This window comes from Rhinopithecus roxellana, chromosome 15 (genome assembly GCF_007565055.1).
Source record: "Rhinopithecus roxellana isolate Shanxi Qingling chromosome 15, ASM756505v1, whole genome shotgun sequence".
In the NCBI taxonomy this organism is placed as follows: Eukaryota; Metazoa; Chordata; class Mammalia; order Primates; family Cercopithecidae; genus Rhinopithecus; species Rhinopithecus roxellana.
The window spans coordinates 21,534,381-21,549,862 of record NC_044563.1 but is presented as its reverse complement, the minus strand read 5'-3'; the positions used below and the strand labels follow the sequence as shown (position 1 = coordinate 21,549,862).

At 51.2% G+C, this 15,482-nt stretch overlaps 2 protein-coding genes across 2 annotated transcripts in view; one reads left to right on the top strand and one right to left on the bottom strand.

The window, feature by feature from the left end:
• Positions 1 to 5,703, top strand: part of P2RX3 (purinergic receptor P2X 3) — a 34,204-nt gene extending 28,501 nt beyond the window's left edge. Inside the window, exons 9-12 of the mRNA XM_010353410.2 lie at positions 1,328 to 1,421; positions 1,691 to 1,756; positions 2,680 to 2,757; positions 3,202 to 5,703. Of these exons, the coding sequence (XP_010351712.1) occupies positions 1,328 to 1,421; positions 1,691 to 1,756; positions 2,680 to 2,757; positions 3,202 to 3,315 (352 nt within the window). The 3' untranslated portion in view covers positions 3,316 to 5,703. The remainder of the gene's footprint in view (positions 1 to 1,327; positions 1,422 to 1,690; positions 1,757 to 2,679; positions 2,758 to 3,201) is intronic.
• Positions 5,704 to 9,998: 4,295 nt separating this feature from the next.
• Positions 9,999 to 14,303, bottom strand: PRG3 (proteoglycan 3, pro eosinophil major basic protein 2). The gene is made up of 6 exons (XM_010353409.1): positions 14,267 to 14,303; positions 13,801 to 13,934; positions 12,692 to 13,005; positions 11,910 to 12,041; positions 10,968 to 11,079; positions 9,999 to 10,138 (listed from the first exon to the last, which is right to left on the bottom strand). Exons 2-6 carry the CDS (start codon positions 13,859 to 13,861, stop codon positions 10,080 to 10,082), a joined length of 678 nt encoding a protein of 225 aa, XP_010351711.1. The 5' UTR covers positions 13,862 to 13,934; positions 14,267 to 14,303; the 3' UTR covers positions 9,999 to 10,079.
• Between the last annotated feature and the right edge of the window lie 1,179 nt (positions 14,304 to 15,482).

The following is a 15,482-nucleotide window of genomic DNA, read 5'->3' as shown; positions in this document are numbered from 1 at the left end:
CTGAGAAGTCCAAGGCTGTGGAGCCAGCTGCATCTGGTGAGTCTTCCCACTGGTGGGGACTGCAGTCTCGGGCGCAGGGTGTCACGTGGAGCAGGGCTGAGTGTACTAATGTGATAGCTCAGATCTCTCTTCCTCTTCTTACACACCCACTAGTTCCCCTCCCGTGATAGTGCATTAATCCATTAATCCATGAATGGATTAATCCATCCACGAGGGCAGAGCCCGCAGGGTCCAATCGCCTCTTAAAGGCCCCACCTGTCAATACTGCCACATTGGAGATTAAGTTTCAACGTGAGTTTTGGATGAGGACATTCAAACCATAGCACTATCCCAAAGGTTTGTTGCAAGGGTGAAATGAGACAAGAAGTCTGAAAGCGCCTTTTAAAACTGCTCTATAAATGTTAACAATAACAATGGCCAACATCAGCGAGTGTTTCCTGAGTGCTTACTGTGTTCCACGCACTGTCTACACCCCTGACGTGTGTGATTTCACTCAGTTCTCATGGCAGCCTTATGAAGCAGGACTTTTGTGTATTATTCCCACCTGCAAATGAGGAAATTGAGTCTCAGAGATGTTAAGTAACTGGCCCAACGCTGCACAGTCAGTAAGCGGCAGAGCCAGGCTTTGAGCCCAAATAAGCAGAGTGAGCTGGGCTCTGGGAGACCCAGACAAATGGAACTGAAGAAGCTTGGAGTCCAGCAGTGGCTCAAACTTTCTAACACATCAGAATCACTGATGGAAATTATTTAAAAGGCAAGTTCTGGCCGGGCATGATGGCTCACGCCTATAATCCCAGCACAGGCCAAGACACGTGGATCATTTGAGGTCAGGAGTTCAAGACCAGACTGGCCAACACGGTGAAACCCCATCTCTACTAAAAATACAATAATTAGCCAGGGATGGTGGCGCAGTGCCTGTAATCCTAGCTACTTGGGAAGCTGAGGCAGGAGAATCGCTTAAACCCAGAAGGCAGAGGTTTCAGTGAGCGGAGATCGCACTGCTGCACTGCAGCCTGGGCGACAGAGTGAGATTCTGTCTCAAAAATATAAAAATAAATAAAGGGCAAGTTCCTGGGCTGCACCCACAGAGATGCTGATTCTGTGGGTTCCGGGTGGAGCTCAGGAATCTGCTTTTATAAGAAGCCCCCAAGATGATGCTTGTGCGAGGGATCAGCTAACCACACAGGGAGGGGCGTGGCAGGTGTCTCAGAAACCGTCGGTAAGGGTTGCTCAGTGAGCGAAGACACAGGGCTCTGGAGGACCCGGAAGGTTCAGGCGGGAGAGAAAGGAGCCCACAGAGGGACCCATCTCTGCCTCTGACCTCCAGGTTTGCCAAGTACTACAAAATGGAGAACGGCAGTGAGTACCGCACCCTCCTGAAGGCTTTTGGCATCCGCTTCGACGTGCTGGTGTACGGGAATGTGAGTCCATGGGCCAGGCAGATGGGGTGGACAGGGGAGGCAGCCCGGACCACCTCTCGGGTTCTGAAGAAGCTCCTCTGGGGGGCAGGGATCTGCTGCTGGCCAGCTTTGACACCCTCAGCAGGTCACTCTCCCATCGATTCACCTGTGCCGTGAAGGGGAGGGACCTACTGATCCATGAAGCACCCTTCTGGCTCCACGTGCAGCCTCAGGCCTCACCCGCATCCCGTGGGCCCTCTGCCTACTTGCCTTGGTCTTTGTGCACACAGGCTGGCAAGTTCAACATCATCCCCACCATCATCAGCTCTGTGGCGGCCTTTACTTCTGTGGGAGTGGTGAGTTCAGCCCCTCCAGGCTCTGACGGGCCAGCCAGAGTGGGGCCCAGACTGGCACCAGCAGGCAGGGGAGTGACGGGGGCAGCTCTGCCTCTGCCTGGAACGTAAAGTCCCCGCCCCCCGCACTTGCCAGGTGCTTCAGTCTCCTTGGCCACCACCCTGCTGCGTCGGCACTGGCTGGAACGTCTCCAGTCATGGAGAGCTCATTACCTCCGGAAGCAGCCTTCCCGTTTTCAGGAGGCTCCACCTGTTACAGAGTTCCTGTTTCTCACCGTGTAGCTGGGGGAGGAGGCTCTGGGTTTCTGCAGACCTGAGATGCCTTAATGAGGAACAGAGCCCACGTGGCAGGGTGGGCACATAGCCTGCCTTCAGGGACTTCCACCCTTCCACCCCACACAGTCCTCTCTCTATGCAGCTGTGGTCTGGGTCACCCCTAGGAGCTGGGAAGGCATCCCTGAAACATCCTGCAAAGTCCCTGGGCATTTTTCTAAGAGGGAACATCAGTCAGGCCTCCCTGGAGGACTGGTCCCCACCCTGGCCTGCAGTCTGCTAATGTGCTAGCTCGGATCTCTCTGCCTCTTCTTATGAAGCCACCAGCTCCCCTCCCATGATAGCCCATTAATCCACGAATCCATGAATCCATGAACGGATTAATCCATCCATGAGGGCAGAGCCCGCAGGGTCCAATCGCCTCTTAAAGGCCCCACCTGTCAATACTGCCACATTGGTGATTAAGTTTCAGCATGAGTTTGGATGAGGACATTCAAACCATAGCACTATCCCAAAAGTGTGTTGCAAGGGGGAAATGTCCTGCTCACTGTTTAGGCAGCTTGGGGTGCTGCCTGAGCCCAGCACTTCCTGCCACCCTGATCCCACCCACCCCAGGGCACCCCTTGGAGCCCGCCCTGCCTCTCCTCCTCCAGGGGACTGTTCTCTGTGACATCATCCTGCTCAACTTCCTCAAGGGGGCCGATCAATACAAGGCCAAGAAGTTTGAGGAGGTGAGTTGGGGGAGGGACACCCTTGGATGAAAGGGAGAGCGGGCAGGGCAGCCAGGGCAGGGACTCTCAGTGGCTCCCCTTCTGAGGCTTTCTGAAGGGGAGTTCACCAGGCCTCAATGAATATTTGGGGTCCAGACAAGGGAAGACTTGGCCAAGACTTGGCTCTGCAGAGAATCTTGGGGGTTCTGTGGGTCATCTCTGTCAAGATGCCCACCCCGTCACCTCCCCTCTCCATTTCTGGGGCAGGACTAGGGGAGGCCATGGGATGAATGGGGGCTCTGTTTGCCCTTGGGGTACATAGGAGGGGCCTTGGGATCACACAGACATCCTGGCTCCCCTCATGACCGGGTCATGGGCACCCACTGCTGAGTCTGGCAAATGGGGTCACGTAGGAGGACATTGCCCATAGTCAGAACTCAGCAACACCAGCTCTTCTGCCTGCAGGTGAATGAGACTACGCTGAAAATCGCTGCCTTGACCAACCCAGTGTACCCCAGCGACCAGACCACGGCGGAGAAGCAGTCCACCGATTCGGGGGCCTTCTCCATAGGCCACTAGGGCCTCTTTCCAGGGACCCACACCCACAAAGGCTCCAGGCCTCCCCACAGGGGACCCTGCCTGAGCAAGGGGGCACGGGAGGGAAGAGGGGCTCTCATTTCTGCTGCTCACTCCATGAGCACAGCTGGGACTCAGGTGTCTGGGCCTCCCACTGCTCCAGTGGACAGGCAGTGCCCCCTGCTGAGACCCCAATCTCACCTTCACTCCTTGCCTGACCCCATCTGCTTCCTAGGACCCCTGGGGCAGGAGCACCTGAGCCATCCCTTTCCCAAAGAGTAGAGATGATAATGTAGAACAGATGGCCACAAGGGCCTACCAGGTGCCAGGCACTTTCACACATGTTATCTCATTTAATCCTTAGAATAATCCTATGAGGTACCTATTAGTTTCCCTTGTTTTAAAGATAAACCAGGGCTCAGAGAGACTGAGTCATTTGCCCCAGGCCAGACAGTCAGGATGTGAGAGAGCTGGGATGTGAACCTCTGTCTGACTAACTCCATCACCCACACCCCATGAGAGAAGAATGAACTCCCGGGGGCCTCAGCCCTGCTGCTTCAGCCACCTCTGCCCTGACCATGATTCGGTTAGTAAAGAGTGAGCCCCGTGCCTTTCCCAGCAACAACGGCTGCATTTTAGGGAGACTGGTTAGACAGTGGTGAGGGACCCCGTCTCTGACTTGGGTGGGTCCCAAATTTAGAAAGAAACCAAAGGCATGGCTGTCGGTGAACTTTTCCTCATCACACCCCACAGCTCTCCCCAAACCAGGGAAGGGGCCATTCTTGTTCTTCTCTGGGACCCCACACCCACACACATCTGGCCCCGAGCCCTGGGGATTTGATTCCCAGACCCGGGGTCCTGTCGTAGGCTGGGACCCTGTTCCAGGAGTTCAGCAGTCCTCATTTACAACATCGGTGAAAAGGCTCCAGTGAGGCCTGGTGCCTTGTGAGCTGCTCAGCTGGGTCGGCCAGGCCTGTCCCCATAGGGTCTTAATAAGGTGCCCCATTTTCTAAGGTTAGAAGCTAAGGGGGCCTTAGAAACCATCTTCTCTAACCCTCTTGCTTACAGATGAGGAAACTGAGGCCAGAAAGGGAAAATGACTGGTTCAGTGCCACAGTTCATGGCCAAAAAGGAACCCACATGTTCTGCCCTTCAGGGAAGGAGGCAAGAACAGGAAGCTGGGTCCATTGACATCCTCTATCCCCTTTTCTGGCCTCTCTTACAGTGAGAGGCCCAGAGATTGCCCCAGGGCAGGGCTCTGGGGCAGACCTAGGTTTTGTGAATCCTAAGCATATACAATTTGGGGGCATCTCTTTAGAAAGAATACAAAATTAGGTGTTAGAAGGGGCTCATGCTAGTGAATGAGCCTAAAGAATGTTTTGATAACTTCACGATAAATCTGCATCTGGCAGTCAGAGTAGGCATGATCATGAGGTCTTAGCAGCACCAGCTCAGCTGTAGATGGAGGGCGGCCCCTCAACACAAGGCACAGGAAGTGGGGAAGGGGACAGCTTCAGGAGTAGTTCAGGAGGCTCAAACGGTGGGTACTTGCAAAGGCCTTGCCCAATGACCCCCCACCCCAGGGGGAGAAGGGGTAAGACCATCTCCACATAAGGCTCAGCACGCCTTCCCTCACTCTGCCCTAACCCACAGCCTCATGCCCAGGATGGTGGGGCATATCTCCCCAGGGTCAGCCTTGGGAATTGGGCAGTGCCTGGAGACCTGACCAGACTATGCTTCTCCAGCAGAGACATCAGTGAAGCCAGCACTACATTCTCCACCTGGGAGTCCCTAGTCATTCCTGGGGAATCCAGTTCTTGGGAGGCTGGGGTCATAGGGATGCTCTCTAATGGGGAGATGGAGACAGTGGTGTCCTGAAGGGACCCTCCCCCCAGCCCTTCCCCTTTACCCAGATGGAGGTGGTCCTCCTGCAGGTGCCTCAGCCCCTCTGGAGCTGGCCAGCAAGTGTGTGTGAGCCTAAGGTTGTCCTCTCCATATCTGGACTAAGTTACCGCTTCTGTGTGCTAGATGTAGGGTTAATATCAGTCGCGATAAAAACAGCTACCTTGTCTCTGTTGCATTATGGTTTACTCAGCACAATCACCAACATAATCACATGGATCTTCACACCAACCCTGGTGAGTCTGCTATGGTTTGTTATTAATCCTATTTGATAGAAAAAGAAATTTAAAGTACATGGAAATAAGATCTGGAACCCATGTCCATTCCTAACACTAAATTGCCTCTTTAATCATTCAGCATCAAAGCCAACATTGATTACTTACCATTAGCAGGCAATGGACCAAATGAGTAACAGGGATTGTCTAAGTCAACCCCCACTTTACAGAAGAGGAAACTGACACATACTAAAATAAAGAAACTGAAATAGAAGAACTGGGATTTGAACCTAGAACTTTATGACTCTGGAGTCTGAGATCCTGACTTCTATGCTCTATCTGGGGAAAATCCAGAAACTTGTTAGTACCTTTTTTTTTTCCTACGTGTGCTCGCTCAGGTAATACAGGTTTTGCTGCAGTAACAAGTAAAATCACAAGGTTTAATACAGCAAAGTAGGTCAGACAGCCCCCTCCATCTGGTAGCTGTGCCATCTGAGACACATGGACTCCCAGGTCACTGTCGCAGGGAAAGTGAAAACTGGAGGATCACAGGGGGTAATCTGAAGACCAGGCCTGGAGTGGGCTTACTTCATCTCCAGGCACTTTCCATTGGCAGGATTCAGCAGCGTGCTGCAGAGCCCAGCTTTACTGCAAGGATACTGGGAAAGTCCTAGTCCTCTTGGGTTTCTAGGAAGAGAAAATAGTGAGCACAGCCCTGGCTCTGCTTCGTTATCTCCATTTTAATAGCTTCTCTTCTCCCCCTCCCACCCCACTCCTACCATTTCCACTGATAGTTCCACACATCCTTTCCTTCTGTGTTCTTTCTCACAAAATCTTGTTCTCAGCAAGCTGCCAATCAGCCTTCCAGGGGTATTAATAGATAACATTCTGGGGAATTTCTTCTCTCAAGAGTATTTCCTTTTTAATCAGGGGTTATTCAAGACTGGAAGGCCTTAATCAGCCAAAGGAATGAAAATATAAGAGTTGACGTTGAGGCCTAATGCTAGATCACGCTGGAGATTTGAAGGACATCTTATCTACCCTGGCCTGCCTCAACTAAGCTTCAGTCTGGAGGGGTCTTAGCCCCTCTTCTTTCCCCTCCCTACCTCTACCCCTGGTTTTGACTGGCAAGATGTTGGGCTGCAATTTGGCTGGATTTGGCTAAAGTCCATTCTCCATCAGGGAGATAAGTAGAGGTTGATATAAGGGGCTTGGCATTCAGCTGAAATACCAGTCTCCAGACCACATGCACAGAACTTCCTTTGTCGCCTGTCCTTCCCACTTCCACAGACAGACGACACTGTTCTAGAAGCATAGCATCAAAAATGGGCTTAAAGCATGACTCTCCAATAGGAAAAAAAAAAATAAAAGAATGGGTTTATTCATATAAAAAAAAGCTCAGTATCACTGATCATTAGAGAAATGCAAATCAAAACTACAGTGAGACACCATCTCACCAGTCAGAATGGCTATTACTAAAAAGTCAAAAAATAACAGATGCTGGTGAGGTTGTGGAGAAAGGGGAACACGTACTCCCTTGGTAGGGGTGTAAATTAGTTCAGCCATTGTGGAAAGCAGCATGGCGATTCCTCAAAGAGCTAAGAGCAGAACTACCACTGGACCCAGCAATCCCGTTACTGGGTATATCCCCGGAGGAACATAAATCATTGTACCATGAAGACACAGGGATGAGAATGTTTACTGCAGCATTATTCACAATAGCAAAGACATGGAATCAGCCTAAATGCCCATCAATGACAAATTGAAAAAAGGCAGTGTGGTACATATACACCATGGAATCGATGCAGTCATAAAAAGAACAAGATCATGTCTTTTTTGGGAACATGGGTGGCGCTAAAGACCGTTATCCTTAACAAACTAAAGCAGGAACAGAAAACCAAATACCTCATGTTTTCACTTATAAGTAGGAGCTGAAGGATGAGAACTCATGAACAACAGACACTAGGGTCTCCTTGAGGGTGGGTAGAAAAATATTGGGTAGGCCGGGCGCAGTGACTCACACCTGTAATCTCAGCACTTTGGGAAGCCGAGGCAGGTGAATCACGAGGTCAGGAGATCGAGACCATCCTGGCTAACACGGTAAAACCCCGTCTCTACTAAAAATACAAAAAATTAGCCTGGGTGGTGGCGGGCGCCTGTAGTCCCAGCTACTCGGGAGGCTGAGGCAGGAGAATGGCGTGAACCCAGGAGGCGGAGCTTGCAGCGAGCCGAGGTCGTGCCACTGCACTCCAGCCTGGGCGACAGAACAAGACTCCATCTCAAAAAAAAATTGGGTGGTAGGCTTAGTACCTGGGTGATGAAATAATCTGAACAGCAAACAAACCACCGTAATATGAGTTTACCTATGTAATAAACCTGCACAAGTACCCATGAACCTCAAATAAAGTTTAAAAAAAAAAAAAGAATGGACTATTGTGGTGTGTAGTGCGCAGACTTGTATGGGGCCTACTCCCAGGTAGCTCCCCTTCCATGCCCTTGAGGAGAAGGACCACCTGATATGCTGTGATTAGGAGCTGCCTGACCCAATTTCCAGCCATGGAAGTTGGACAGACCCCTCTACTGAGGACAAGCCTTTTCATGTAGAGACAGTCCCTGGGGCCCAGCATGGGTAAAGTCCCTGGCAATGCCAGCACCCATTCTCCTGTTGCCAGAGGCCTGCCTATGTTTAAGGGCCTCATCTCTGTGCTCTCTCCATCACCCAGTTTCCCCAGGGCTCTCTGATCCTGTCCCCTCAACTTTAGCACCCTTAGAAACACAGCACATCCAGGAAAACTTCTTTTCGCTCCTGAAACCACATCCCATCAGATGCTGGTACAGATATACACATACACACAAACATAGTCCTGTATGCAGGTATGCTCAGACACACACTGAGACATATACCCACCCACATACATACCAGTCAAAGACAGAGGAAGACACATATGCATACACAGAGAGATTCAGGAACATAAGGCTGCAAAGCTTTGCAGACTATGCATTCACAGGTGTACACACACAGACATATCCATAAATACACAGAGATATATAAATACATGCACACTCAACATGCAAATTCATACTGACAGATTTGTGCACGTTTACATATATAAATTCACACATATACAGGTATACACGTACACAAACACTGACTCATGTACACACCATATACGCACACATGTACATGTGCACACACAGAAATACTTCTGTATTCTCCCTGAGCTCCATGTAGAAATACACTCCCAAGAAGTCTCTCTCTCCCCTCTGCCTCCACCCCCCACAATCCAGGGCTCTCTACCCTCTTGATACCCAGTCTCAGATGTGAGCTTCCTGCTTCATCAACTCTACATCCTTCCTGGAGCCCAGTACCTCATCTGTGACAAAGTTAAGAGCAACAACAATAATCTCTCTCAATGTCCCCAGGGTCTGAGAAAGTGGGTGATGGAGAGACACAGAGGCCTGGGGCTGCAGAACTGGGAATGGGAACTACCAGACACCCTGGCTTTGCGCCCAGGGCCCTGCTGAGAAGCCGCTCCCTCCTAAGGATGTGGCCCCTCTGCAGAGGTAGGCCAGGAGGAAGGAAGGGGAGGACCATCACCCTCCTGGCAATGGATGGGGAACGCACCTCAGAGGAGGCTGGGCACTCACAGAGGTGACTGGGAATGGAATTGGGGGCCATTATCAGAAGCCAGAAAGGCATAGGGCCTGAGGAGCAGTCTGCCCCAAGACAAGACTGCTTTCTCCCCACCTCCTCGTGGTGTTCCCTAGGTGGGACCTCAATGTTCCACACCAACTCTTGAATCAGCTCCATGGTCTTTATTTTGGAAAGCCACCCCAACCTGGACCCCATACTGAATCCAAACAAAGCAAGAGGACCAGAAAAGCACCCCATACCAACTGAGCTCCCACCCCCCACCTCCCCAATCCTTACCCATACTCCCACCCTCTCACCTCCACCACACCCATCCCTACTCCCATCCCCCACCTCCCACCCCCACCCCTACTTCCATCCCCCCACCTCCCACCTCTACCCCTACTCCCAATTCCCCACCTCCCACCCTCCTACTTCCATCCCCCCACCTCCCCACTCCCATTTCCACCACCATCTCCACTACCTCTACTCCCACCCCCCACACCCCCAATCCCTACCCCTACTCCCATCCCCCCACCTCTACCACACCCATCCCTACTCCCATCCCCCCACCTCCCACCCCCACACTTACTCCCAACCCCTCACCTCCACCACACCCATCCCTACTCCCATCCTCCCACCTCCCACCTCCACCCCTACCCCATCGCCCCACCTCCCCACTCCCACCCCTACTCCCATCTCCACCACCTCTACTCCCACCACCCACACCCCCGCCCCAATCCCCCCATCCCTACCCCATGCCCAAGGAGGCCTTCAGGACTGCGCCACCCCAGGTCCGGCTCCGCCTCCCAGCGCAGCCGCCAGCCCGAACCTTACTAGGCCATCGGTCACTTTCCCGAAAGAGTGAACACTTCCAGGATTTTCCCGAACTGGGGTAATCCCCCAAAGTGGGCAATAAAGAAACGAGAGTCAGGAAATGCTGTGAGAAGTCTGGATTTATGGGCAGGAGTGGTTGAGGGGCGGGAGGAGGCTGCTGGCAGGATTTCCGTGCCGCTGACTTAGAAGGAGCAAAGGAAGGGCAGTTGCTTCTTGCATTGAGCTCGTCGCCAATAACCTCCTAGCAGCAGAGAGCACAGTGAAGTCCACCGCCCCGCGGGGTCTGGCCTGGGCTTCATCTCCTTCCCTCCTCAGGGACCCCCTATGTCCCCATCAATGGCCATCGTCATCCGCCAGCTGTGTGCTTGCCCCACATCCCTACTGGCTCACATTTGCTGAACTCTTACTGCGAGCTAGGCTGTATGCTAAATGCATTAGATGGACTTAGGTGGGCTATTGCATTTAATCCTTACCATGACTCCAAGAGGTGGGTGCTGTTTATCCCCATTATCCCCATTTCACAGATGAGGAAACGGGGGCTTAGTGGAGATAAACAACGTGCCTATCTCAGTCGGCAAGTGGCAGCGCTGGGATGTGAACTGCAGCGGTCTTTCTCCAGCACATATGGTCTTAGCCACTATACTAAAGTCCCTCACATCTGGCACCCATGCTGCTGCCCACATCTGCTGTTGGAGGCGGGCATCTTGTCTCACAGCCATCCCTAATTCCCCCATCCTTCCTTTTCTCTCATCCACACCTCATATCCAATTCCGCTACTCTCATTGGTCACATCTGTTGTTGGAATCTATTGCCCTCATATCGAAGGAGGCAAAGAATTTTCCCACACACACACCATCCAGCCCACCCCCCACCCCCTCTCCGGAACTCCTATCACCTGGTTTTGCTTTGAGGATTCCCTATGTCTCAGCCCTCCTCACACACAGGACTTTGATTCTTGAGTCAGCACAAGGGTCTGAGTTTGGGGAAGTGTGTTCAGGCAGCTCAAAGGGGTAGTACTAAGAATCCACTTTACTACCCCTTCTCCCTGCCCTAGTGCCCTTCCACCTCACCTTTGGTGCATAGAGCCACACAGCACCCACGCCCATTCCCAGGTTGCCCTGGGGACCAGTACGCAAAATTCCAGTGGCTCCCATCAGTCCAGCAAAACCGCTTCCACAGGAACTAGAGAAGTGACAGCTAGGTCAGAGGGCAGAGGTTCAGATCCAGGACCTCACAGAACACCCCCTGTTGACTTCTCTCACTGCCTACCCGGCCAGGAGCCACTCTAGAGACCCACTCCTAAGAGTTTCCAGGCAGTGACAAGAAGAGCAACCATCTCTCTCAGCCATCACACAGAGCAGGTTTCTCAAACTTTACTGTGTGTACATTATCTCCCGGGGATCTTGTTAAAACGTAGGTTCTGATTTGAGAGGTCTGCAGTGGGGTCCAAGATTCTACAGTTCTAACAAGCTCCCAGGTGATGGTGGTACTGCTGATCTATGGACCATCCTTTGAATACCAAATATAACGCCACTTACTCACCCACAATTCCAACCACCCTGAGAGAAGAAGGTCCTCATTTCAGGGATAAAAAAAAAAAAAAGTCTCCAAGGAACCTATTTAGCTAGCTTTCTAAGTGACTAAGCTGGGTGGGCCTGGAATCTGTCTCGTGACTCCAGTGGTATGCTGGTAAATGTTTATACCAGCTCTTGGGGTGGGTGGAAGGATGGGGAGTAGAAAGGAGCCCTGATGTGTAGCAATTGCCAATTTCCTGTGTGTAAATACTCCCACCATGGCTGATGTCAAGCTGCAAGCATGTAGTCACTGAGCATGGAGTTGGGAAGAGATGTGCATCGTCAGTTCTCCTGAGCCAGTACAAGCCAGCTCCAGAACATCATTGCCTGCCACATTAAGGACATTTTAGCTGCTGGCCTGAAGCTTGGCACCATCAGGTGCTACTTTAACACAATCAGAAAGAACTTACTGCACCCGAGAGTTGGCCCCTGACTTACCCAGCCCCTGAGGATGCCTCCAATCCAGACCTGGGCCTGGTTGGTTGTGCTAGCATAGTGCCGAATGCGATAGTTGAAGTTGAAGCTGTGGATGGAAAGAAGGTTGCCTCCGTAGCATTTGCTGCAGATGTTCTGCAGACAGAAACAAAGTAGAGAATTTCCTCTTATTTATTTCAAGTTTCTGAGTCTCCAGGCAAGAGCCCAGCATCCCTTTTCAGGTTAAAAATAAACCTACTCGCCTCCCTTAATCCTATCTTTTGCTCTTTAATTAGCTATCAGGACAATCCTGCAGGAAGTAATAATACTCATAATAATTATAACCACCTTTTATTGAGAGTTTATTATGACCCAGTGACTATGCCAAACACTTTTCATGTATTATCTCATATAATGCTCACCACAACTCTAAGAAGTTTTATCTTTGTTTTACAAATGAAGGTGCTAAAGCTCTGAAAGGAAAAGCGACTTGCCCAGGTAACACAGCCAATAAAAGGCAGAACCAGAATTTAACGCAGGTGTTTCTAACACTGAAGCCTTTTGTTTAAATCAGTGGTTCTCCCCCAGACCAACATCATCATCACCTGGGGATTTGTTGTAAATGCAAATTCTCAGGCTCCACCCCAGCCCTCCTAAATCAGAAGTTGTGCGAGTGAGGCCCATAAATCTGTTTTAACAATACCTCCAGGTGACTCTGATGCACTAGCCTAAATGAATAGGGAACAGAAGACTGAATGTACTCTCTTCTCCCCCAGGTCCTCCGCAGTAGCCTCCCTACTACTTACCTGAGCGTTTGCAAACGTTGTAGGAGTCCTCACCAATAGGTAGTGGCAGGCCTTGCACCTTGGACTTCCCTGCACTTCAACTGTGTCTTCTTCCCTGGGGCACTGAAAGTCCTTGTCTAAGGCAGCTGGGTCCGACTCCATGGCTTCCTCATCCTCAGAGGCGTCTTGACAGGCAGAAGCCTTGACCTCCTCTCCCTTTGCCTGAGTCACCTCTTTGGTCAGAGCCAAGTCTCTCTCCTGCTCCCTTGAACTAACCAGATCCTGGCCTAGGTCTGCCTCTGTCTCTAGGCTCTCCAGATGGGGGACATCATTCTCTGGGAAAAAGAGGTAACCTACCATCAGGTCAAGAGCTTCCTTGTTCCAGCACCGTGGACAGCTCCAGCAACCTCACCTGAGCTTTCCTAGGAACTCCACCTGAAGCCAAGACTGGAGGATTTCCTTGGTGTTAGGTAAGGAGAGATCTCTCGGGTCACACCCACAAATGGACAAGAACTTGACTCCTGGCCGACACCATGAGTGTGTGTTTTGAAGGTGGGAGAAAGCACGTGTGAGAAGCCCGGAGCAGTCACCAGCCCTTCATCTTAACAGGTGGGTGGTTTTTCCTTTTGAAAGTACAGGTTACAGTTGGCTGGGCGCGGTGGCTCAAGCCTGTAATCCCAACACTTTGGGAGGCCAAGGTGGGCGAATCATGAGGTTAGGAGTTCAAGACCAGCCTGGCAAATATGGTGAAACCCCGTCTCTACTAAAATTACAAAAATTAGCCGGGCGTCGTGGCATGTGCCTGTAGTCCCAGTTACTCGGGAGGCTGAGGCAGAAGAATTGCTTGAACCCGGGAGGCGGAGGTTGCAGTGAGCCGAGATCGCACCATTGCACTCCAGCCTGGGCAACAGAGCGAGACTCCTTCTCAAAACAAAAAACAAAAAAACAAAAAAGAAAGTTCCAGGTTACAGTTTTGAGTCCAGGTGATATCTTACCGGAGATGAGCTGTATTGGCTAAAGAGGGAAGGCTGTGGTCCTGACCTCATGAGTGCAAAAAAAAGCTGGGGGAGGGGAGTGTAGGAAAAAGGAAAAAAGAGAAAGATGGATGAGGAGGGAAGGGAGAGACTTACCCAGATGAAGAGCAGAAACTGTTCCCAGCAGAAGAACTGGCAGGAGCAGGAGGCGTTGCATATCTACTGTCTTTTAGTGAGGACACTACTCCACCTTTCTTCTGCGGGCTGTCTTTGTGTATCTAGTGTAGCCCCTGGCACATAGTATAGAGGGAATGTTTGTTTAATTGTTTGATTAAAGAGCACACTAGATTGCTTTCTCTTCTTGCCATGAACAGACGCTGAGCTGGAGAGTCTAGAAAAGGAATAGTGGGAGGGATAACTCAGGTATAAAAGTTCGTCTGTCTTCCAGTCTCTGTTGCTGCTCTCCAGTATCACCTTCAGCCCAGACTCCTGCCCCTGCGGGAACAGGTCTGCTTAGCCATGATGTTCCTAAGGACAGGCCTCCTACGTGCTTGCCCTATGAGGTGCTGCTTCTTCCCAGGGCCTACATTGGTCCTGCCTGGGCAGCCAGAAGAGAACTCACCTTCCAAGAGTCTGAGACCTCCACTCTCAGTGCCTCTGCCTTCAGGACCCAGAAGCAGCCTTTATACTGGGTTTTTGGGGAAGTGGGAAGAGGCCAGAATGATTGCTCTAGGCCAGGGTTGGGGACTAAGAAGCTGATAACGAAGTTTGCTCAGTTATCTCAATCCTGTGCCCTGTTCTCTGCTGGGACTGCAGGGACCTGCCTCCTGGGGCCTACTACCATGTATGGGTGCCCCATACCCTGGTTTGCTTCAGGAGGCCCTGGATGTTATGTCCATTGTCCAGGCATAATTATTATTTATGCCCCCTAAAGTGCCCCAGTCTGAACACCACACCTTAACTCCAGGAGTAGCTTCCTGTTCGTGGAGATCCCAGGGAGCTTGTGGGAGACAATGCGTGGAGGCAGTAAGAGGGGAAGGGGAGGCTCAGTGCTCCCAAGCTCTCACCCATCCTAGGGGTGTTGTGTGCAACATACCCCTCACCCTCATCTCCACCTCGTCTCCACTAGGCATGTATGACCGCCCCTACTTCACAGAGGCAAAATGTGAGATTGAGAGAAAGAGAGAAGGCAACTTGCCAAGGTTTCATGGGAAGTGGAAGAACTGGAATTTCTAAGTCTTTTTGACTCCAAAACCTTCTCTCTTCCTTTCCTCTCTCTCTCTCTCTTTTCTCTCCCTTCCTCTTTCTCACTCTTCTCTCTTTCTCACTCTTCTCTCTTTCTCATCTTTTTTTTTTTTTTTTTTTTTGAGATGGAGTCTTGCTCTGTCACCCAGGCTGGAGTGCAATGGCATGATCTTGGCTCACTGCAACCTCTGCCTCCCGGGTTCAAGCGATTCTCCTGCCTCAGCCTCCCGAGTAGCTGGGATTACAGGCCCCCACCACCACACCTGGCTAATTTTTTTTATTTTTAGTAGAGACAGGGTTTCACTATGTTGGCCAGGCTGGTCTCAAACTCCTGACCTCGTGATCCACCCATTTTGGTCTCCCAAAGTGCTAGGATTACAGGCATGAGCCACTGCGCCTGTCCACCTCTTTTTTTTTTTTTTTTTTTTTGAGAGACAAAATCTTGCTCTGTCACCCAGGCTGGAGTGAAGTGCTGCGATGATAGCTCACTGTAACCCTGAATTCCTGGGCTCAAGTAATCCTCCTGCCTCAGCCTCCTGAGTCACTGGGATTACAAGCGTGAGCTTTCTCATCTTTAATGTGTGAAAAATCTA